Below are 24,161 nucleotides of genomic sequence, written 5' to 3' on the forward strand. Positions count from 1 at the left end.
TCCCTCCCATCCCACCCCATCCCAAGCAAAGGAAACCCAGGCGACTGAGCTGGGCAGGAACCACAATCTCTGCCACCTCTCCAAGCAGAGGAACAGACCTGACAAGGGATACCATGGGGCACACACCCCTTATTCTTCCAAATTAGAGCAGGCACAGTTAGAAAAACTGCTTGAAGCCCACTGAAGGTACTGTGCAGTGATGCGCCTGACCTTATTTCTTGCTGGGAATGTTGCTCCCTCATCAATTCCACCACGCTTGCCTGACGTTTCCTTTTTTGCCATGTTTAATACAGATAACAAGTTACTTGAGGCAGGGAGCTGTCGAGGGCAGTATAGCTCATCTGCAAAGGGCATGGCAGGCTGTGCAGTGCCACAGCAACAAAAATAGAGCAGAGCAGATGACCAGCCTTTAAAACAAACACAGTTTCATTTATTCATACTTTAATAACTTACTAATTCCTTGCCTCATGTGTTATTAGCAACACACTTTCAAAATCAGGCTTTGACCCTCAAAAAATGCCTTTCTTAAAGGCATAAATAGTTCAAAGTAAGCTTTCTCCCTCCCCCCCAACTCCCAAGTATATTATGAATGCAATGGTAATTTTCAAAGCCTGAGATCTGCAGTATTAATGACGTTATATAGTTAAATCTGATACTGTAAATAACTTCTGAGTACCTCACAACCCCAGTAAATTGCAGCCAGTGCAGCTGCCAGTGGAGCCCTCTGAGCTCAATGGGACGAAGGGGCCCTAAGGGTCAGGATGGCCCACGCAGACCTAGACGTGATGTAGAGCAGGGATCTGTGGAGGGGAGGCTCTGCAAATCCCCAGCACAGCACCCACAGTGTGGCCCAAGCTCCCCGCACAGGACAGCGACGCACACACGGCAGGAACCGAGCAGAGCCGTGGGCTTTCCTCTTCTTGATGTGTGTGCGAGGCTTGGGAGGCCCCACAGAGGCTAACGAACAAAACCAGCCCCCATACAACTACCCCAACAGCTGATCTGCTGCCAGGAGCAGGGGGCAGAGAGAAAGGTTAGGGAAAAGCGCAGAGCCGGACTGCAAGTTGTCTTGATTCCTTTTCTTCCATGTATATCTTCAAACCTCAATACCGTACCCTGCATTCGATCCCATTTAATGCCGTAGGGCTAAGTCACTTTACCAGCCATCACAACCATCACACATCTCACGTGTCATCAAACCAGCAAGGCTGCTGCTGGTCCAGGGCGGTGGTGACAATCAGCGAGCAGGAAGGGAAGGCTCCTTTCTCTCAAGTACCACTGCTTGGCTCCCGCTTTCCTTCTCAGGCAGGACACACACCAGAGAGCCACCAGCAGCTCAGGCAATGCCCACGTGCAAAAGGTCAGGAGCTACTTGATGGGAAAGGATGGGAGAGGAACTCCTGAGGGAACGTGGGGGAACAGGAGGGGCTTCTCCGCAATGCAAGCGCCAAACGGCAACACCCAGATCCCCTTCCTGCCTTGGCAGCCGCGCATCGGGGCTGTCTCAAATACCTGTACTTCCCTTCAAACCACTCTTGGATCTCTCTAAATTCTCGCCCTCCTTAGGGGATAAAAATTTAAATCCTGCCAGTTCTCACCAGCTCAAGTAAGAGTTCCCTGCAGCATCATATAAATCTCAGGCAGAGCCTTAACTGAATTTGCTCCTAGACCATTACACTAAAAGAACCATCAGGGGCCGAGGGGGTGTTTAAAAATAATGTCAAATAAAGCCCAGAGTAATTGTTCCGTTCCCATGTTTTAAAAGGCAGGCAGTATGATGCAGAAAGGTTTGTTCCCAATTTTCTGAAGGCTGGATGGGAAATGTTAGTACTACTTCAACTTAGATACGTGCAAAATTAACAACATAGTATTTAATGCATATCTTTACTCTCCCGATACAATATGTATGGCAGCCCTCTGCACCATCCAGCTTTTACCAGACTTTTTAAACTCCCTGTTAGATCTTCAAAAATGTAAACAATTGCTTTGAAAAACACCTCCACCTGTCACACTGAAATAATTAATCTTCTTTCTTCATACAGCAACAGAGAGAAGCTGCTTCTATTAATATCCCTCTCCCGCTCCAGGCTGTGCGCTCTCAAAGCAAGTCAGAGATACTCTTTTCAAAGGAGCTGACTGTGAAATAATGATGGCACCAAAGTCAGAAGTAGATTGCAATGTCCTTGAAAGGTAAGTGCAGCGTGAGTAGGGGTAAGAAACACTGAAGAGACTGAAGGCAATTAAGAAAGTATGCAATTAGAAAGCTGGGAAGGCTACATGATGTTTTATATTTTTTTTCTTACCTTTACTTCATAAATTACTTCGCAAGTGATTTGTCTGATGTGGAAATGACCATCTTTTTCCGTAAGCTGCTGATACCATTTCAAACACCATCAAACACTTCAATGGCTTCCTCTTGCTCTCTCCAATGAGCCCAGATGTTCTTTGCCTCTCTGTACCTTCAAATCTCAGAACTCCAAAGTACTTCCCATGTGTCACTCGCAGCCTCAGCAGCCTTCACACAGAACCCAGAAAGAGGATTTTTGACTGTGGCTGTCCTTGACAAAACCAGCTGTGTCAGGATCACAGCAAATGTCTGGGTCCTGAGCAGACTAGAGCTGTCTCATAATTAGAGCCTGGCATCTACTCAAGCATGAATTAAGTAACGATGATGAATTTTCATCACTATTGTGATTCTGTGTATGTAGGTCATATTCCACCATAACTATTAAACATACAGCTATTGTGTTTCAGACACTGTATTATGGGGGCCCCAGCCCCAGCTTTACCTCCTACTAAATTACTATCTATGAGCAAAACATCCAGAAAGTCTTTTTATACCACCTCGTTTCTGCCAGCTTTCTATTCTCATCCAAGCTGCACAACCAAACACACCTGTTTTGCTTCTTTACCCCATCTTTTTTCTTCTCTTCTCCTCTTCCACTGTGACAGCCCTCAAAGTAAGCTGGGGAAATCTCTTCCTCAAACACAAATATGCTTTTTTATCTACTTTGTTTCTCTGAATGTTTGTGTGGGAACTTTTATATTGTTCTGAAGTGTTTTTACAAGAACGGCCAGTTTTATATAAATGCACTTTGCCATTACAAATATGCTGAATGTCTGAGTAAAAGTGAAATGCTAACTAAAGAAAGGATCGAGCTGCCTTTGTTAAACCCACTGAATAATAAGAACTAAGTTACAGACTCGGCTGGAAGCTGAAAACAAAGAATTACCCGGCGTTTGGAGGGAGGAGTGCACCATATATGGCAGCGAGAGGGGACAAGACGGGTACATTTTGCTCTGCCACACAGCAGGCTCCTGCCCGAGAGTTCAGGCACTTCTCAGGGGCAGAGGCAAGGAATCACAGAAACCCACTCTACGTTTTCATCTCTCCACATGAAGTCACCGAGTGACTCTCTCATTCTTTACTGCAGTAGATCTGAAAATTGAAAATGCTGAGATAATGCAAATAGGGCATAATCAATTCAATTACAGAGACAGATACTCAGGATACAGAGCTGTAGGGAACATGAAAGTTTGGCAGGGCTTTCCCACTGCAGTTGCTCTGGGAGGCGTTGTGCCTGCAGTAACACATGCAAAGTAAACACGGAAAGAGGAAACAAAATGAGTCACACAACACGCTGGCTCCTTTAGTGCACTGTATGGTGTAGGCCAAAAGCTGATGCAAGGCTGGGTTTGCAAAGCTGCTGTTAAAACACAGGCTTGTGACATGAGGTGGCCTCAACCAACCGGGTAAGTAACACAGGGTAACGCAGAGCAACAACCGGCAGCCCAGGACAAAATACTGACCAAAGTAAAGCACTTTGCCCAGCCCAGAAGCCAGACACAGGACTGTTTACAGAAAGGGTGTAATTTATTGTTTGATATTTTTAATAGCAAAGGTTGTAGCCTGAAGATTCATTTTTAAAATCAGCTATATGTGTTCTCATTATTTTCTGTTTATATAAATTATCCTTTGTTTCACATGCAAAACCACCCTCCCTTTAAATTCACCAGGCTATAGGCAGGAGTTGAAAGATAAGGAAGATACATTTCTGGCTCAACAAGAATTGAGACTATAAAAGAACTAGGACAGTCACTTCTTGTTGCAAATTTTCTGCCTGATACACGAAGTATTGAAGACAGAAAGACTTTTAGTAAGACCAGAACTTAGTAAATGCCTCAACCACATGAAGAGGGACAGCAGTTATAACCCTGAAGTAACAGCGCAGGTGGAAAACAAGAGCCTACCTACCACACAGCACTGTGGTTCTCAACACATCCAATACCTATTTGCCCAGATTATCAAGTTCAAGGCAGCAGACTGCTGCCGAGCAGCATTTTACACCTACGTGCTCAAAAAAACAGGCAGTACCACGCTGCACTGCGCTTTATCAGCTTACCCAGAATTCGAGCAGCACATTCTGCCAGGAACCTGTCTTTCCCTATGTCCTCAAAGGGATTGAATGGTCTTTAACTGCCCCGTCACACCAGTTCTTCCCAAGCTCAAACACCTGCAGCCTTCACATGGAATGACAGAATCACAGAATCACCATGGTTGGAAGGGACCTCTGAGATCATTGAGTCCAACCTCAAAAAAAAAACCACCACCAAACAAAAAACCAAAACAAAACCAACAACAAAACAAAACCAACAAAACAAAAACCACAACACCCCACCACATCACACCCACCCACAAACCTATAATCTTGGGCACTAGAGCGTGCCCTGAAGAGCCAGGTCCCTGGGCAGGCTGTTCCAGTGCCTGACCACCCTCTCAGTAAAGTAATTCTTCCTAGTATCTCATCTACACCTCCCCTGCTGCAACTTTAGACCATTTCCTCTGGTCCTGTCATTATTCCCTTGGGAGAAGAGGCCAACCCCCACCTCTCTACAACCTCCTTTCAGGTAGTTGTAGAGGGCAATGAGGTCTCCCCTCAGCCTCCTCTTCTCCAAACTAAACATGCCCAGTTCCCTCAGCCTCTCCTCATATGACTTGTTCTCCAGACCCCTCACCAGCTTGGTGGCTCTCCTCTGGACACGCTCCAGCAGCTCAATGTCCTTCCTGTAGTGAGGGGCCCAAAACTGAACACAGTACTCAAGGTGAGGCCTCACCAGTGCTGAGTACAGAGGCACGATGACTTCCCTACTCCTGCTGGCCACACTGTTCCTGATACAGGCCAGGATGCCGTTGGCCTTCTTGGCCACCTGGGCACGCTGCTGGCTCTTGTTAAGCTGTCCACCAACACTCCTAGGTCTTTTTCTGCTGGGCAGCTTTCCAGCCACTCTTCCCCAAGCCTGTAGTGTTGCCTGGGGTTGTTGTGACCGAAATGCAGGACCCGGCTCTTGGCCTTATTGAACCTCATCCCATTGGCCTTGGCCCATTGATCCAGTCTGTCCAGATCCCTCTGTATAGCCTTCTGACCCTCAAACAGATCAACACTCCCACCTAGTTTGGTGTCGTCTGTGAACTTACTGAGGGTACAAGTTGAAGACACAAATGTTTGGGGGTGGGTATCACAAGGCTTCTCCATTTCAGGTTATTCTGATGCTGAAACTCATAGCCAATTCTGTCCTTTGTGCGACCAAGTTCAGCATCTTTCCATCATAGCACAGATTCATCATGCCTGACTCCCTGTTACTCGAGGGAACCACGTGGGAAGCCCAACAGCCAGCTCCATGCCCCTGTACACCACAACCTAAATAGCGCTTCTCATCAGTCATCAAGAAATTCAAAGCATTGGTACAAAAACTCAAAAGCCACAAAAAGACCAGCAGACACAGACTGAGGATATAACTAACATCCAAGATTGCTCTACGTGGGGCGATCTACTGTTTGAAACTGCCCAGACTGTGCAGTAAGTCAACCTCCAGGATTATGATCCTGTCTCTACCTAGTTCCAGGACCATATGCTTGCACTCACTGTTCCACAAGGCTTGAATTGGTTGCACCCACAGTGCTGTTAAAGGCCATTTTAAAGGCTGGACTACCAGACAGTTTGCCTCAACCACAATACCTGCACTCCTACATGCGGGGAGCCAGGTGGCTCATGCCCAAGCTATACAGCCATGGGGATAACTGGAGAATGTAAAGTGAGGTCAAAATAGCTAACATGGTCTTGCAGGCTTATCTCAAGAGACCTACGAGTGATTAATCTACACAAAAGCATCCAAGATCATTCTCGTTCTGTCTGAAACAAAAGCATATCTAGCTGATATTTAATAGGACAAGACAAAAGAAACAATGAGACAGAATTAAGGTGGCTTTGCCAGATATTGTGACACAGCAGGCTGAAACTTCTAGCTGAAATGCACTGTTTCAGATACCCGAATAACTTGAGAAGTTGTTGGGCTGACTCAGAAACAACAAAATCGCAAGGCTCTTCCGTAGCTTGCTCGATCTGCTTTGTAAAAGAAGAAAGGCTGAGCGACCAAACGCCTTCCTGCTCCCTGGCTTTGCTCGACACGTCAGCTTGGAGCAAACACCTTGAAGATAACGCAGCCTGTGATACGTATCACACCCCTGTCCCCACGCCGTGCTGCTCCTTTTCTGCAGAAGTTCCCTGTTACTTGATGTGCACGAGGTAATCTTGCAGCTTGGCTCTCTGTAAGCGTGGCAGGCAGCTGTGCCAGGCACTCTTGCCAAGAAAGTATTCTGAGTCACTACGATAACACAAATGCATCAAAGTAACAGGTTCTTTTTTTCTTCTTTAATATCACTAAGTACATAAGTTCAGGCAGGGCTTTCCTGGCTCTGCAAGCTTTAAGTATATATACCCAAAGTCCACAGACTTAACAGGAGACTGACGATTACGCATCCTGCAATCCTCTGAAAAGTCACTCCAAATGTGCCACCATTTACTGTTTAATGCCTATTTGCCCCAATCTCCTGCTTGTCTGGAGAAAGATATCTGTACAGATTGCAATTTTCCTACTGTAGTGCAGCAAGTCCAATTAAAACCAGTGAAAGACTGGGGCAGATGACATGATAAGAGGTTATGATGTATTCAGTTATATTAAAATGATATGATGACAATATGATTATATGAGAGATTATTATTGTTGACAGTCCCCAAAAGAAGTGGACACAAATATAAAGCCAAGTGGGCATTTTCTTTTTTCTTTCATTGTAAGCAAAAAAAGAAAATAACCTGCTGAGATGAAATATTTTGGGATGCAATTTTTAAGTGACAACAGTTTGGCTAAAAATAAAATTTAATCAACCTTAATGGTGATTAAAATATTTTTCCTCAGATTACCAAAAAGGCATCTTTCCCTAATAAATTGACTGCTGCTAACTCTGAACCTTACTTGCACCGGTTTCATTAGACCCAGCAGTTTCAGTAGAAAAATAAAGATTTCGATTTAGGCCAGAAAATATGAAGAAACAGATGCCATGTAGGTGGCATGCAGAAACTGCAACAGTACATGCTCGTAAAAAAACATGAGCAATCCACTCCTAATTGCTTAATTGGGTCTGTTCCGCTGCAGCTCCCACCCATACTCGAGAAATTTTAAACCTCATGACAGGAAGAGCGTGCCTGCTCTATACCCTCTGGCCCGGGAAATCAGAGGCATTTTTCATAGTTAAACTCAACATGGGGGCAGAAGAGCTGAAATGCAGGGCCAGCGAGCTGAGACCAGACAGAGGGATCCCCCGCTACCATTAAATGCCACCCGGGCGCAGCGGATGCACCAACAACCTGCTGATGTTGGAGCTCTCAGCCGGATCTCTTCAATTCCACCAGATACATAGAAAGCTGACAAGGTTGCCAAATAGTAATTTAATGCCCTTCACTCTCAGACCTTGCCTGCCTGCCAAATTAACACCCACACACACAGCGCTGCCACATGCAGAAGCATTTTTTTGGGGGGTTCCCCAACTGGAAAATCAAGTGAACTGAGGAGAGATGCTACAAGGGTAAGAAGGAGCAGGCAAGCTCACAAGAGAGTAGGAATGGGGAGGACATACAGAACAGGTCCTTCCAGCTGCACACAACTTTGTGACATCCCTTAAGTGTCCCTGAGGGTGTCCCCATTGCTCCTTGCAGTAAAACCACCCTGATTTTCAGTGATGTTGGGCACTTGGAGGTGCTGTGCAGAGTCCATTCCTCCTACACCTGTTCCTAATTTGTCAAGACAGGTGAGCCAGCCTTCAAAACTTCAAAAGCCTATCTGTCAAGAAGATAAAGCCAGGGAAATGAAGCATAAAATTTTGGCCCAAATTGTGAATATGACAGAAAATCTGGAGCTATGAAAACTGAAGCTGAAAATGGCTAAGGCACACTATGTGTACTTAAAATGCTAGCATTGATATACATTTACTAAGAAACTACGTAAATGTTTATCTTCTTTGATTTGCAGATGTTTCTTCTTTTTGCAGAGTGCTAAAATTGTGCTGGAGGAGAGGAAACAGATGGTAGCTGTAATAGTGGCACCTTTCCAAGGTGGAAAGAAATCCTTAGTGGGGCTACCCCAGGCTTAAGGCTGGGAATGTCAGATTTGTATTGCCTCTTTGCAGGAATTTGACATCATCATCATCACTGCAAGGCTTCCAAGCTCAGTGGTGATGCAAATGCCAGTAGTGATTGCCAGAAAGAGCTGGTGCCTTAACCCCATCTTTGTATCAGTCAGAGCAAATGGGAGTCCTAAGCAGAAAACCCACAGCAGACTGGAATATGGACAATATATGAGGTCCCACACCAGAACTGTTTATAAGTTGGGGCTTCAACTTCTGAGCCACTGTTACATGGGGAAGGGAAATTCTGCCCAAACAGCAATTTGTGGAAGACGTTTTAGTTTAACACAGCAGCAGAACTGGAAAAGAGGAAGAAAAGTAAAAACTATGGCCAAATGAGCAGAAATGATGCAATTATCCATCAAAAAAATAAACACGGACAAAAGCAGGATAATTTTTTTTTTTAGTGTCAATAATAATTTCACAGTTTTCCAGAAAAAAAACCACCCACAATTCTAACGGAAGAAAAACAACTACCTTAGGTAGAAATAGAGAATTTCTTTAAATCACTTCTGCCTTGTTTTAAGGATTTATGTGAAAATAGGAAGAGCAATAGTCTGGTCATTCAAGTCTAGGAGGCCATTTGATAGAAGCAAAGTGACCAGGAGGACTGAGGAGCATATGGGAAAAAATATGATCCTCACCTGGAGTACTGTGTCCAGCTTTGGACCCCTTAGCACAAGAACAACATGGACCTGTTGGAGCAGGTCCAGAAGTGGGCCACAAAAATGATCAGAGGGCTGGAGCACCTCTCCTGTGAGGCCAGGCTGAAAGAGTTGGAGGTTGTTCAGCCTGGAGGAGACAAAGCTCTGGGAAGACCTTATTGCAGCTTTCCAGCATTTAAAGGGAATGTATAAGAAAGATGGGGACAAACTTTTTAGCAGGGGCTGTTCTGATAGAACAAGGGGTAGTGGCTTTAAACTAAAAGAGGGAAGATTTAGACTAGATGTAAGGAAGACATTTTTTATGATAAGGGTGGTGAGACACTGGGCACAGGTTGCCCAGAGAGGTGGCAGATGCCCCATCCCTGGAAACGTTCAAGGTCAGGTTGGACGGGACTCTGAACAAGAGGAAGAAGGCATTTGAGGGATCCTGTCAGAGGGTCACACGTTCATGAGAGAGTAAGTAAGGAAAGAGAGGTCAGAAATTTACCATTGGACAAACACACCTCAGAAGGTGGAAGGACTTCCTTTTTGAATGTGTCCCCTTCTCTCCTTTCAGTGCCTGTGGATTTTAGAGGAATTCCTCCTCTGACTTAGATGCTTACAACTACTTGGGCTGAATCTCAGCCTGCCTGTGGTATCCTTCAGAAAAAAAGAAGTGAAGGAAGAGTAATAGTCTTTTTCCTCGGGTCCTACAAAGGAGTAAATCCCTTGATGCCTGAAGGTGGATAGCTGCACTATGGGGAGGCCAGGGGAACCTTTGCATTTCAATCACTCCTGAGCAGACACCTATTGAAAAATGGGCTTGGAAAAATCCTGCACATGGTCTTGGGCTGTTAAGGAAATCTCTGCTTACAAAAGGTTTCTGAGTCAACAGAAAGACAGCTGTGAAGCCAGAAAGTAGATAATTAGACCCAAGGAGAGCTGACCCAATGGGAGACAGCGACAGAGAAACACTGAAAAAAAAGAAAAAAAGGAAAAAGGAAAACTGAAACAGTCACCTAGAAATACAACCACTGGCTGTAAAAAAAAAAAAAAAAAAAAAAAAAAAAGAGGTGCTTTGGGTTTGGGAATACCCGCACAGGGATTACAGAGAGGAAAAAACAGAAAGAGAAGGGGGAGGAGAGGGACCAGCTAAACCACACGAACATGAAATTGGCAGTAAAGTAACAGCTGCTTTTTTGGAAAAACATGCACGTTTAACAAGCTAAGCACCAGCACACGGTCAGAGCCTGCCGGCAAGTGTGAAAACAGCACCGAGAGCCGCTGGTGGCTTACATGAAGGTCACAGTGTACCTACATCCACAAAGCACACAGCAAACCAGGGAGCCTGCTGCCAGGCTGGAGGCTCCTTCTACTTCAGTTCGGGAACAAAAGGCTCCCATATTCCCAACTAATTCTACCATTCATTATTGAAATTTATCTTGCCTCAGAAAAACTATGACAACAATTTTAAGGGAGTGGGAAAAAAAAGAGTGTACAAATTATTAAAATAAGCTGCAAAAGACACTATGCCCCAGCAAATATTAGGCTGGCTTTCTTCTTATTTAAACATTCAGAAAAACAAAACAGGCAATAAATATTCAAGCATTTAATGAAGACATGTTTTGAAAATAGGAAGATAATCAGGGGAAAAGCACATAGGAAAAACATAGAAGGAGAAAATAGTATGTATGGTGACCTTTTCTTGTAATATAATGCTTGTTCTCCTCAGGTTAAGTCTTTCTTCCCTCTCCCTCCCCCCCGCAAAAAAAAATGTTACTAAGGTGGTAAAATACCTACTTGCCCTATCCAGGAAAACTGATACAGCTAATCTGTCCATTCCACATTTGTCTTTAATCTGTCTGTTCATCAGACTACAGCATCAGCCATCTTGCTAATTATGTCCTTGTAACACACGGAAATTGAAAAAGCTGAAAAAGACACCCTTGGGACACAGAGGACCAGGGAAATGGAAAGAAAAATTCCAAGTTTTGATACTGCAGTGAATAATACCTTAAATATTCTGTATCAGCAAACCACTCATCTGCCTCAGATAACCAGATGCAAGACTTCTGACATCTGTCAACAGACTAAGAATAAAGGGCAAAAGAAACAGTTTCAAAGGATGCAAAAACCACATCTCTTCTCTTTCCAGGTAACTTTTTATTCTGAAATATGTTTACATCTCTGCATGAGCAACAGACAGGAAAACACTCCTATATCTAATCACAGATCACCTTATTGTACACAGCTGTTCAGTTCCAGTTTTGAACACATGAACATTTACATTTTCAATAAAATAAGAAATTCTCTCAGAAATCATAAAGCTGTCTTTCTAGAATGCTACAACCATTTTAGTAGCTATGCTGCAATTTTTAACCCATACAGATGTAACACTACATACATTTGCCACCATTAATGCATTCAACTCTTCATTCTCAGGAAAGTGCAGTTGAGACCCACCCAAAATACCGGCTGCGGTGCCTTACAGTTAGCCAGGCTTTTCACTGCTTCATATTAGACCCCTTTTGCTAGACAAATCTGTAATTTCCCCCACTTCTTAGCTACAGCTGAGTCTGAGATCAAAAAAGGAATCAAGCCCCATTCAGAGTATTTCACTGGGCTAGCAGCTACCCAAAACTATTCAAGAGGATCTTCCAAAGCTAGCCTCATTAACATCTAAGCCCTAAAAATGTTAATTAGTGTCAATACAAACAAAAGTTTAACCCGGTGGCAAGAGCTCTTAACGTTTTCTTTCCTATTAAATGCGAGCATGCAGAAAGAATGCTAGTCAGATTACCAGGATTGTCTGTAAATCCTACAAAATCACTAACAGCATCCACACAACACATATTTAAGACCAGCAGCTCCTCCTACCAGCACACTGGGAAACCGCATTTAATCTTTGCATCAATTCTTCTAGGGCCATTTCTTCAATTTTCAGCCAGCATCTCATTTTCTGATAAAAGAAAAAGAATCCACAGCAAACATGCTCCCCCTGCTCCAAGAATGAAGGGAGAGGGAGGCGGGGGGGAGGGTAAAAAAAAAAGCCCCAAACGAGACCACTACAGCAGTGCTTGGCAGCCTTGCTTTTTCAATCTCTCCCCACGGATTCCCCTCGGCACAAAGAGAGGCAGGAGTCCACCTTCCCTCCCGGCAGCGCTTGGGTGAGGCGGGCGCTGCTTCCAGCCGGAGCCGGGAATGTTAATGACAGCAGGACCACTCCAAACTTCTCTCCCCTCCTCTAGAGCGTAGGGGTTTGCCCGCAGCGGAGTCCTCAAATGGCAGGATTAATGCGGAGCGTTGATTAGCCAGCGTATCGCCCGTCTCTCCCAGCCCGCAGCGAGCGCTGGGAAGGAAAGGGCTGTGCCGAAGGGAGAGCAGCCGGAGCTCGCAGAAAGCCCCGATCCATCCTCGGCTCGGCTCCTTCCTACCTTCTTCTCACCAGTTTGCTGCTGGGTGAGTAGCTGGGTGAGGAGGAAAATGCCTTCCCCCTGACAACGCCAAGGCTGTCCTGCTCTCACCAGCCTGCGTGATGCCTTCACCTTCGGTTTGAAATGGTCGTTTTTGAAGGCTGAGGACCTCAAATTTTTCCTTTGAACACCAAAATAATCACAGCCACCTTCCAGGCTATTTGGAGGAGCTCGATCGCTTAAATGTTGTACCACAGGAGTTTCCAAAACTCCGTTTTGCTTTTCCTTGCGATCATAGAATCCTCCAGGCAAAGGGTTTTTAGGAGTCAGGATCTGCAGACCCCGCAAGGTGTATGGAGTACATACGTACAAGAGAACTGCTGCAGAAGGGAACTAGGAAAAGCAAGCCTAATAGCCACTAAACTTCCATATGCTCCAGAGGATCCATCACCCCTGGAAAACTTTCAGGGATATAGAAAATCCTGCAAGCCTAAGAGCTGCATAAAGCCCCTGTACAGCTGCTCCTCATAATTGATCTTCAGTGCTTTTATACAGACTGTTTTACAAGCTTCAAACGATGAGGGCTCTTAACACTTTCCTTTTTCAAGATTATCCCAATGCCTACCAAATGTCATTATTAGTATGCTTTTGCTGATGGCCACCTGAATTCTCCCAGTCTTCTAATCCTTCTATTGGTTTTAGTTATGTCCTTTTATATTTTAGCCATTAAAATAAATAAATGGTTATCTATGCCTAAAAGAAAAAGACATGTTTCCTTAAAAGGACTGCACTGTGTTATTTAGTATAAAGATTATTTTGCACAGGTTACCTAAAGCAAACAAAAAGCAGCAGTCCTTCCTAAGAAAATCTGTGGATACCTTTGATGAGTTGTTCATAACTCTCAATCCTAAGAGGGCATGAACTACAAAAGGTTGTTTTAAGAGGACCCATCAATCTATCTGGGCTTCCTCTGTCAATAAAATTAATTGAGTTCATATTTAAATATTGATTTATAAAAAGTCCGACATCTTTTCCACTCAAGTATGACAAGCCTACAGCAGCTCCATGTATTATATATGACTAGAGTCATATATATTTCCATTTCTATATTAATAGAAATGTAAAAAATTGTCCCCAGTCACTGTTTTTGCATAACAAAGTATTACTTTAGAAAAATTTCTATATTAATAGAAATTAAAAAAATTGTCCCCAGTCAAGTTTTTGCATAACAAAGTATTACTTTAGAAATTACTGTAGAAATATAGCATCTATAGGAACTTTATACGTGAGAAGTATTTTGTATATGTGACTGGCATTTAAGATAGCATTTCTGCAAGGGAACAAGTGACCTGCTCAAGCCCACGATTACCAGGTCAGGCTCTGGCCATTCAGGAGGTGAACCAGGAGCAAACACACTAGGAAAGGCAGGCAAGTCCACAGGTGTGGCTGAAGCTTGCTCTGAAACAAAGGCTGGGGATAGAACACCTCGTCCAAAGAGAGCACAGGGATGTCAGGAAGCCAATGCTGACTTGTTGACTGCAGCAAGTTAAAGGGCTAAGACATTTGCAGAACAGCAAAAGTTCACTTGTAAGATTACACTATTTCCCTCTAAGACATTTTAGCATATGCAGAACAGCAAAGTTCACTTGTAAGATTACACTATTTCCCAGAGCAGCAAGAAGTTCAGGAGACATATTCATTCATAAGTATGTACTGCAATAGAAGATGCTAGTTCAATCCCAGCTTTCCTGGAGTGTCCTTTCTCAATTAATTAGTAATTTCACATTTTCCTTGGAGAATCAGCAAACTGCTTAAGCCTCTGCTACATGACAAGTTTCATTTTTTCCACGGCATTTTCTCAGTGAAATAACAAATGAAAAGCAAGACATAAGTGTACTGATGAATTTTATCACATCAGCCAGTGAACTTTCAGGATCACATGCACAAAACAGCTATTTATACTTGTGCAAAATGAATGGAGAACTGTAATGTATTAGTTAAAGCTCAGTTACACCAACATCACCACCTTATATATACTTTCTACACCTTCAAACAAATTCAAAACACACAAGGCACAAGCAGATCATCAAAGCAAAAGGTTTCAGCTAGCTGGACTGATTGGGGTGGATTTTTGTAATCATGTACTTGTTGAGCAGATCATCAAAGCAAAAGGTTTCAGTTAGCTGGACTGAAAGTTAATTTACCTAGAAATGGGGTGGATTTTTGTAATCATGTACTTGTTTAATCATGTTCATTCAAGGAAATGAGGCAGCCTTGTCTGAAGTGATACAGTAACAAGCTTAGCTGTAGTTTCTCTACTGAAAGAAACAGAGATACACTATTTTCAATATACTTAAGCACAGAATGTGGGATTAGGATCCTTACTGGTTTGAAACTGGAATCTAGTGAGATCATCCATGAATGAATAACCTTGAGTCACAGTAAAGAAACAGACCTTCAACTAATTAAAATCAACTCTTAACAAGAGGGGCTAACTGAGCCTTCTTGCAACAAAAATCAAACCAGTATCTTACCATGAGCTACCTAGGGAATCAAAACAATTCTGGAAATATCAGCATCAGTATGGCTTGGGGAAGAGCTACTGCAATTTTTGCTCTCTTGAAGTTTGTACCTGACCCCCCACACCTTTGCAGGTGATCATGATAATCATATTAGATAATTAAATATATCATTTCATCCTCACACATCTCACACTAAATTAAAATTTGAGAGTAAAAGGATTGATGTCCATTTCTAGCATTGAGTCTGTAAATACAATAGGAGATGTTTTCATTTTCCAGGTAAAAAGTTATTATTTTTAATAAGTAACTTTTGTTTTTACCGAAAAATTAAAGCTGCTTCTGAAATTCTGATTTTTAACTTCTGCTAATGTATCACTTCTAGCAAAAAAATTTCAGTAGTCTCAGGCAAGCCCCTGCTGCAGCAGAGGAATTCATACTGAAGTACAGCACTGTGTAAAAATACTTTTATAAGGAAATTTGAGGAACACATATCCTTTCAGTTCTGTCTTAGATACTTAAACTTCAGTGAAAGCATTTTTGTAAAATGGCCTGTACTCCTATTTCTTTCAGTGAAACTGCAAAGATAATAAGCAAGGAGTAAACATATTGTAGAATTTAATCAACCTCCAGGGGTATATAGATGTAATATTTGACCTGACTTGTGCAGGTTTGTATTGATTTTCTTCTAAACTTCTTTAGGGTTTGAAAGCCACAGCCACATTATTTTTTTCCTTCAGTACTCTACTTTGCTCTGCTTTTGGCTGAGGTCTCCAGCAAAGCCTGTTCAAACACAGCAACATTACACCCGTCTTATTTTCAAACACCTCCAGACAAAATGCATTACCTAGTTTTTCAAGAAATTGTAGCTATTTTGAAAATCTTCCAGAAGTAACATAACTATCCTCTTGTGAGGAGCCAAAGCAGTAACCTTAAATCATCAGCATATAATCATGTAATGAGTTTTACCCGAGCAAAAGATACTTGCAACTAAAGATTTTTCTGCTCACTTTACTTTGATCTCCACAATATCATTCCTCAACGAGTTGCAAAACTTAATGATGTTCTGTGTGAAAAACTGCTTTTGTTTAAACTACCTTCCTGAAATTTTTCTGGGTGCCCCAGTTTGCCTTTTGTGAAGCAGTGGGGAAAAAAAAAACAAAAACCAAACCAGTAAATAAACACTCTCTATTCACTTCCCCAAGCCATTCATGACTATACAGACTTCCACTGTAGGTGATATTATGTCCCCTCCGATCCTCTTTTTTTTTTTTTCCAGACAGAAAATTTCCTACACTAATTAGTTCCTATTTGTGCAAAAGCAATCTCATACCTCTGACCGCCTTCACCGTGCCTCCGCGTACCCTGATTCAACTCTAACAAAGCAAACAAAACTGGACAGGGTACTCCAGAAGTAGGCACAGCGGAGTAACACAGTGACATAAGGATTTTGTTGTTCTCGGTTTCCCTCTGAGCCGTTCGTAACGCTTTGTTTGCCTTTTGGACCCACACTGAGCGCCCACTGAGCTGCTGCTGCTTTCAGGGAACTACCCACCATCAGTCAAGGTCTCTTATTGAGGGTACAGACAGCTTGGGGAATAGCGTTGCTTTTTCTCGTATGTTTCACTCCATACAATTCATTAATTTCCCTTATTTAGCATCACTAATTTATCCTCCAACTGTTTGCATTCAGCACTGAATTTGACTACTTTGAATCATTTCATCTATTTGGAAATTTTGTCTTTCTACAACTCCTTTCCACTTCCAACTAATTTGGGACTGTGTTGAACAGCTGAAACCTCCTGCAGAAATCCCTGCTTTAGTCCACCAGTAACTCCCCTCCACCCACAGAAAACTGACCACCTAAAGCAACTCTCCGTTTCTCGTTTTTTAATCAATTATTAATCTACAAGAGGGCTTTCATTTTAACCCATAGGAGCTTAGTTTCTCTAAGAGCCTGAGACAAGCTGCAGTGGAAGAAATAATGTTTATGGAATATGAAGCAGAACGACAAGAAATTAAAACACATACAGGTTTCCCTGCCATTTTGCATGGGCCCTACCACATGGCTTGCTGCAAAGGGAACGGGCAGAGCATATGGATGGTGATGCCTATGAAGCTGAATCCTCTGCCAAACGTGCCATACTGCTTTCCAGCGATACCACGTGGTCAACATCAGGCAGGCAAGTCAGCCACGCTCTTTCCTGGATGGCCCCAACATCACGTGCCACAGAAGTCTATAGACTCTGTAAGTAATGAAGCTACAGGCATCCACGTCACCCTCATGGCCCTAAGGCACTGCAAATATAGCCAAGAAAGACTTACCTAAGCTGGGCTCCTGCAGAGCGGGAAAAGACCCACTGAATGTGGTTTTCATAACCTAGGGTCCTCACAGGTCCTACAAAAAACTTCCACGTGCACCCACTGCACAAAAGCAATCCCCAGCCTTAAATAAAAGGGGAAAGAAAGGGGAGACAGGACAGTTGATATGAAAGATCCAAACAGAAAATGCATTTTTAACATTTCAACCTCCTCTTGGCACCAGTTCTTCCTTCATGAAGCAAAGGGATTTTTCCCTTTTATTTTTCTGAATGACTGAGTTCTCTTGGTAATCAGCCCAGTTAGGCTTTATTATGTAAAGCATCTCGGATTTGAAACTGGGATTCATAAGCAGAGATGGCAGTATTCTGGTTTTGGCAACACCTCAGTCGTTCACAAGGAGAAAATTGTTCCTAGATTCACAATCTTAAGGAATACAGAGAACTTTGCATTGTACAAGTCATTACCCTGCAAATACATGCAGGAAGGAAAGGGAAAAAAAAAAAAAAGAAAAGAAAAAATAAGTAGAAGACTTTTCTTCTTAAAAACTCAACACTCAAACACTCGTACAAAGCTGGAGTATGGGCAAGGCTCGTACAGGAACAGAGACTAAAGAAGCCTTCAGATGTGCCCGAGCATTTAATAGAGGAATTCCACCAAAATTATGCCTTGTTTTACTAATCTATTAATATACCAAATCTCTATTGAGTCTTCAGTGTCAGATCAACCTCAATATTTTCCTTTGAGAAAGCAAGTGCCATGCAGAAAAAAAGGCCTAGCAGCTGCTCTCCATGTCCCTCATCTGGGATGTGTGTTAGTCACACACAAGGACCAGGCCGAGGTGGTACCCAAATGAAGTGCTCAGCATAAGGGAAAAGCTTCACCCTCACCCTCTTTCTACACAGGTGCTCCCCTTCCTTTCTGTCATTGCTCAGGCCCATGGCTGAGAAGTCGTAGAAGATGACTGAAACGCAACATACTAATTTCTGTTTGGTGGCCTCTTCCCCAATTCAGCCCAATCTTGCTACAGTCCAGCTCCCAGTACTTTCAGTCTTCTTCAATAAACATCTTTCTTTCCGCCTTACCAATCACAATCTAGATTCTTTAAAAAAAAAAATAAAATCAAAATTCATTCTTAAGTCTTAAGCTGAGCCACTAACTCTTTCTTAATTCATTTCTTTCATATCCTGTACCAGTTTCACACTACAGCAGCATTCCTCATACTTCTGTGAACTTCTGTAGTTAGGCTTTTCAACCTGAATGAACTTAAAATGATTGAACTGATCGAGGGTTTCAATACTTCCCAGCATAACCGGCAGAGTGTTTTTTCACCAGCCTCCCTTGCTTGTAAGAAGCAAACGAATCAAATGGCATTTGAATATCTTCCAGCGATCTGCTGTGTTCCTAAGGAGTGCCAAGTTTCCCAGTAACTGCTTCATTCAGTTTTCTTCTTCATCCTCCTCTTTTGCCACATGGGATTAAGTAATCACTGCAGAGCCAACAGCCTTGAAATAGTTTATTTTGTGTAACAACTGCCCCTGCTCCAGGGGCTTTATCCCTCTCCAGTCTGAGCAGCTAAACCACCCAGATGTGCCAGCAGCTGCACTCCTCTAAAAGCAGGCACCGCAGTGAATGAATATTGCCTTTTCACCAGTGCAATGCCACATAAGACACTACCTTTATAAGTTTACTGAGATACCTTTACAAATGAAGGAAGCACTTTTCTGTGGGAAGTCAGGAAGACTGAAGACAGGGAGCATACAGGTGAGTGGGAATAGAACTTGCTGCAAGCAGAAATAATATGGAAAGAAATGAAGTGGCACTGTTATTTTCTCCTTTGGGGCACTCCCACAGGTATGGACGACTAAAGGAAAGGCCACACGAGGGAAACTACTCCAATCCCTGAAAAAATTGAAACCACACTACTTTAAAAGCAGGAGAAAGTTGAAATTGAGGAGCTCCTTTACAAGATCAGCTTTTGAAAGGTACCATGAAAATTAAATAGGTGGTAGAGTCTGGATGAAGACATGTCATAGCCATATTCTCCCCCCGAGTCAGTATTCTGCATTTAAATGCAAAAATGAAATCAATCCAGAAAACACACATCTTTTGTCTTCTCTTGTCACGGTGGTTTTCTTTTCAAAGGAAATACAGGGTGAGGAATCATAAAATTAATTTCTTGCCCCAAAAAACATCTGTCCAACATTTTGTAAAGCTCCAACTCTTGAGGTCTTCTAAAAAGTATTAGACTTGAAATCAGTCCCTTTTTGTGTGTGTTCAGATTTGGAGCATTAAAAAAAGTCCAAATTTTATTACATGCCCCACTTTGTAAAAAATCACTCTTTCAAAAGAACTAGCCATACATGTAAAATTTTAGCAGGTTCAAGAGTCAGGGCGATTTTATTTTACTTTGTAAAAATCACTCTTTCAAAAGAACTAGCCGTACACGTAAAATTTTAGCAGGTTCAAGAGTCAGGGCTAATTTAAAATATTCTCAGGAAATTACTCTGTAACAAAATGTGATATTTAACTGTCACTTGTAATTGTTAATCGGCGATCTAAAAAGTACTCAGAATAAAAAAAGTAGGGTATTTCCAGGACCATTCAGTTTGATTGCACAGAATAAATCTGAAGTGCTTACCCCTGAAGAACAGGCTGACAAGTTTTATCACAGATAAAGGACAGAGTAGAAGGATGTCAACTTCAATTCGGAACTTTTTTATAACAGGATATATCTTAAAATTTGACTGCCCTTTTCCACTTGTACATCTTTTAAAATATAGCATTCGCTGGAGCTTCAGGCTGACAGAAAGCTGTTCCCTTTTCAGAAAAGGAAATAGTGCAATAAAAACTCACTGAAGACATGGGAAAACTCACTTTGTGGTTGGTCTGGCTGAATGGCCCACCTCCAGCAGATATGTCCCCCCTAAGGCTACTTGCTATTCTGCCCTGGGTGCTGGCCTCCCTGCTGGACTGCACCCTCAAAAGTACCGTTAAAGGACTTGGCTTCGTCTTGATGCAGAGCAGGAATATTTAAGAAGTCTCAAAAAGCACCCGGAATAGAAAAATCATTTCCAACAATCAGGAGGGTATTTAGACTGCAGCCAAAGAGGCCAAATCCCAAACAAGGTCTCAGTCTTGCTGCAGAACGCTCGCCCTCACCACGGGTCCTTCAATGATGCCTTTGTGTCTTTCATGACAGAGCTTGAAAATTTCTCTGTGTATGTTTCCTTAGCAGGCCAATTCCCTCATTTATTTCATTGCATACAATCCTCAGTAAATAAAATAGCATGATTTTCTTAGTCTGGTTATTTGCGTTGATGGATGTTTAATACAGGAGAGAAAGAGCAGGTCAGACCTTGTCAAAAGTGGCAGGAGATTCCAGGTAGGGAAAAAAAATGCCTCTGAAAAAAAGGCTTGTGCAGACAATTACAACTGTTTCATTTCTTGACGACCAAAAATTGCTATGTTCCGTTCACAATGATTTGGGGTTTTTTAATTAGAATATGAAATAGTGCGCACTTTCAGGTCCCATAATTTTTTTCCATTACATATTCCTCACAGGAGACATTACTTCCCAAACCAGCCACATGAAATTGATCTTTCCTGGGAGCTGGTCTGTACAATCCCTCACTAGATGAGGAAAAATGATGGCTCTTCAGTTTATAGTTTCTTTGCCTTCATTATGGTAAAGCTCTCAGAAAGGAAAATGTCATCTAGGCTTCTTTACATTGTAAGCCACATCCAAACTGCCATCTCATGCTTTCTTGAAACAGAAAGATTGAATTTTTCCTTTAATGGGCTTGTGAAAGTGTTAGTTTTCTTGAAGGACAGCGGTCCTGAGTAGTTACTGCTTTTGAAAGAAAAATGTAAGCATCTATGTATATGTTTCCATGTTATTTTGATTATGCCCTGCTGTTGTTTTTTCTTATTTTCCTGCCTTCACTCTTATCGCTAATTCCAATCCGTAACAAGGATTCTTTTGTCAGTGATAAGCTTAATGCAATGCTGTTTATTTTCACCTTCTTTGCCTTGAAAATGCAGTTTAAAAAGTGCTTTTTGACAAACCATCTATTACACATAAGAGGTTGCATGGGCTTCAATTTCAAACAATTTTTTAAGCTTTATAATGTCTGGATACTGAAAATGCAGTTTAAAAAGTGCTTTTTGACAAACCATCTATTACACATAAGAGGTTGCATGGGCTTCAATTTCAAACAATTTTTTAAGCTTTATAATGTCACAAACCATCTATTACACATAAGAGGTTGCATGGGCTTCAATTTCAAATAATTTTTTAAGCTTTATAATGTCTGGATACTTTAAAAAAATGTCTTTTGAACTGAGTCAAACTCAACCACAAACAAAAGCTGGCTCCATCAATCTACAAAGATTAACACAGAGGGATATGCTCACAGACATACGTCTCAAGTTCTTCAAGTTTCTTTCTGCAAAGTTTTGCTCTCAGAAGTTCTTCTCTTTACAAAGAGAAGTTCTTCTCAGTTTCAACAGGCTGAAAATGACTCGCTCCTTCAGCTGCCAGCTCTCCCCCAGAGGCTCAGCAGAATGTCAGTGCCATCCTGTCCCGCAATTCTGCCACTTACCATCTGTGTTTACTCATCAGATATAACTACTGCATCAGGATTGAACAGTTTCCTCGAAATCTCAGTAGGGGAACGCCTACTCAAACACAGTTGCACAACTTGGATGTGGTAATTCAAAGGGCATATCTACAATGCTGGTTTTGGTTCAGCTCCAGTCAGATGTTATTTACGACAATGCTAAAAAAAAATTATTACTTAATAAAAAAGTTCAGAAGTACACAAATATTTCCCAGAAAGAAAAAAAATATATGAATGTATCAGACAAAAACCACTGAATCTCACACTATAAAGAAAAAAAAATATGAACGTATCAGACAAAAACCACTGAATCTCACACTAGTTCGCTGTGCACAGTCATATATTTGTCATGGCACACAATGCTTCTGCATGACTATTGTCAGGGTGTTAGGCCTGGAAGGGACCTAAAGGAAAGAAAGAATTATGGCACCGTATGCTCCCTTCCAAGACAACCGATGCATAATGGACCAATCATGTTTCTTTACACTTCATGCAATGCCTCGATCGCTGAAGGAGAACATTTTGATCGTCTTCACTATTCCCACCTGTGCACCCAAGAGGCAGAGCATTTTCAGAGATGAATAATGTCAATGTATCAGCAGAGCACAAACGAGCAGCAGAGAGAACAGGAAGGCTAGAATTATGAAATATAATTTAAAAGGTGTGATTCCAAAGGGCAGCATGTAGAGGAGCCTTGACTATGCCAGGTACCACGCACCGGGAGGCTTGACTTGAAACTTTAGCTATATCACAGCAACACACACAAGAGGAAAAGTCTCTTTGCTGGGTGCTGGCCTCCCTGCTGGACTGCACCCTCAAAAGTACCGTTAAAGGACTTGGCTTCGTCTTGATGCAGAGCAGGAATATTTAAGAAGTCTCAAAAAGCACCCGGAATAGAAAAATCATTTCCAACAATCAGGAGGGTATTTAGACTGCAGCCAAAGAGGCCAAATCCCAAACAAGGTCTCAGTCTTGCTGCAGAACGCTCGCCCTCACCACGGGTCCTTCAATGATGCCTTTGTGTCTTTCATGACAGAGCTTGAAAATTTCTCTGTGTATGTTTCCTTAGCAGGCCAATTCCCTCATTTATTTCATTGCATACAATCCTCAGTAAATAAAATAGCATGATTTTCTTAGTCTGGTTATTTGCGTTGATGGATGTTTAATACAGGAGAGAAAGAGCAGGTCAGACCTTGTCAAAAGTGGCAGGAGATTCCAGGTAGGGAAAAAAAAATGCCTCTGAAAAAAAAGGTTTGTGCAGACTTCATTTCTCGACAACCAAAAATTGTTATGTCCCGTTCACAATGATTTGGGGTTTTTTAATTAGAATATGAAATAGTGCGCACTTTCAGGTCCCATAATTTTTTTCCATTACATATTCTTCACAGGAGACATTACTTCCTAAACTAGCCACATGAAATTGATCTTTCCTGGGAACTGGTCTGTACAATCCCTCACTAGATGAGGAAAAATGATGGCTCTTCAGTTTATAGTTTCTCTGCCTTTATTATGGTAAAGCTCTCAGAAAGGAAAACGTCATCTAGGCTTCTTTACATTGTAAGCCACATCCAAACTGCCATCTCACGCTTTCTTGAAACAGAAAGATTGAATTTTTCCTTAAATGGGCTTGTGAAAGTGTTAGTTTTCTTGAAGGACAGCGGTCCTGAGTAGTTACTGCTTTTGAAAGAAAAATGTAAGCATCTATGTATATGTTTCCATGTTATTTTGATTATGCTCTGCTGTTGTTTTTTCTTGTTTTCCTGCCTTCACTCTTACCGCTAATTCCAATCCGTAACAAGGATTCTTTTGTCAGTGATAAGCTTAATGCAATGCTGTTTATTTTCACCTTCTTTGCCTTTAAAATGCAGTTTTAAAAGTACTTTTTGGCAAACCATCTATTACACATAAGAGGTTGCATGGTTCAAATAATTTTTTAAGCTTTATAATGTCTGGATACTTTAAAAAAATGTCTTTTGAATTAAGTCAAACTCAACCACAAACAAAAGCTGGCTCCATCAATCTACAAAGATTAACACAGAGGGATATGCTCACAGACATGTGTCTCAAGTTCTTCAAGTTTCTTTCTGCAAAGTTTTGCTCTCAGAAGTTCTTCTCTTTACAAAGAG

At 42.1% G+C, this 24,161-nt stretch overlaps 1 protein-coding gene across 7 annotated transcripts in view; it reads right to left on the bottom strand.

Annotated features, from left to right (window-relative positions):
* Window positions 1–24,161, bottom strand: part of MCF2L (MCF.2 cell line derived transforming sequence like) — a 173,898-nt gene that overhangs the window by 122,082 nt on the left and 27,655 nt on the right. Inside the window, exon 1 of one of the 7 annotated variants that reach the window (XM_014944162.1) lies at window positions 12,040–12,501. The exons of the other annotated variants lie outside the window; for them this stretch is intronic. Coding sequence (XP_014799648.1) covers window positions 12,040–12,118 — 79 coding nt within the window. The 5' untranslated portion in view covers window positions 12,119–12,501. Of the gene's footprint in view, window positions 1–12,039; window positions 12,502–24,161 lie in introns of those variants that run through there. 7 annotated transcript variants of the gene reach the window in all.

The sequence above is a fragment of the Calidris pugnax genome, unplaced genomic scaffold (genome assembly GCF_001431845.1).
Source record: "Calidris pugnax isolate Ruff unplaced genomic scaffold, ASM143184v1 scaffold69, whole genome shotgun sequence".
Lineage (NCBI taxonomy): Eukaryota > Metazoa > Chordata > Aves > Charadriiformes > Scolopacidae > Calidris > Calidris pugnax.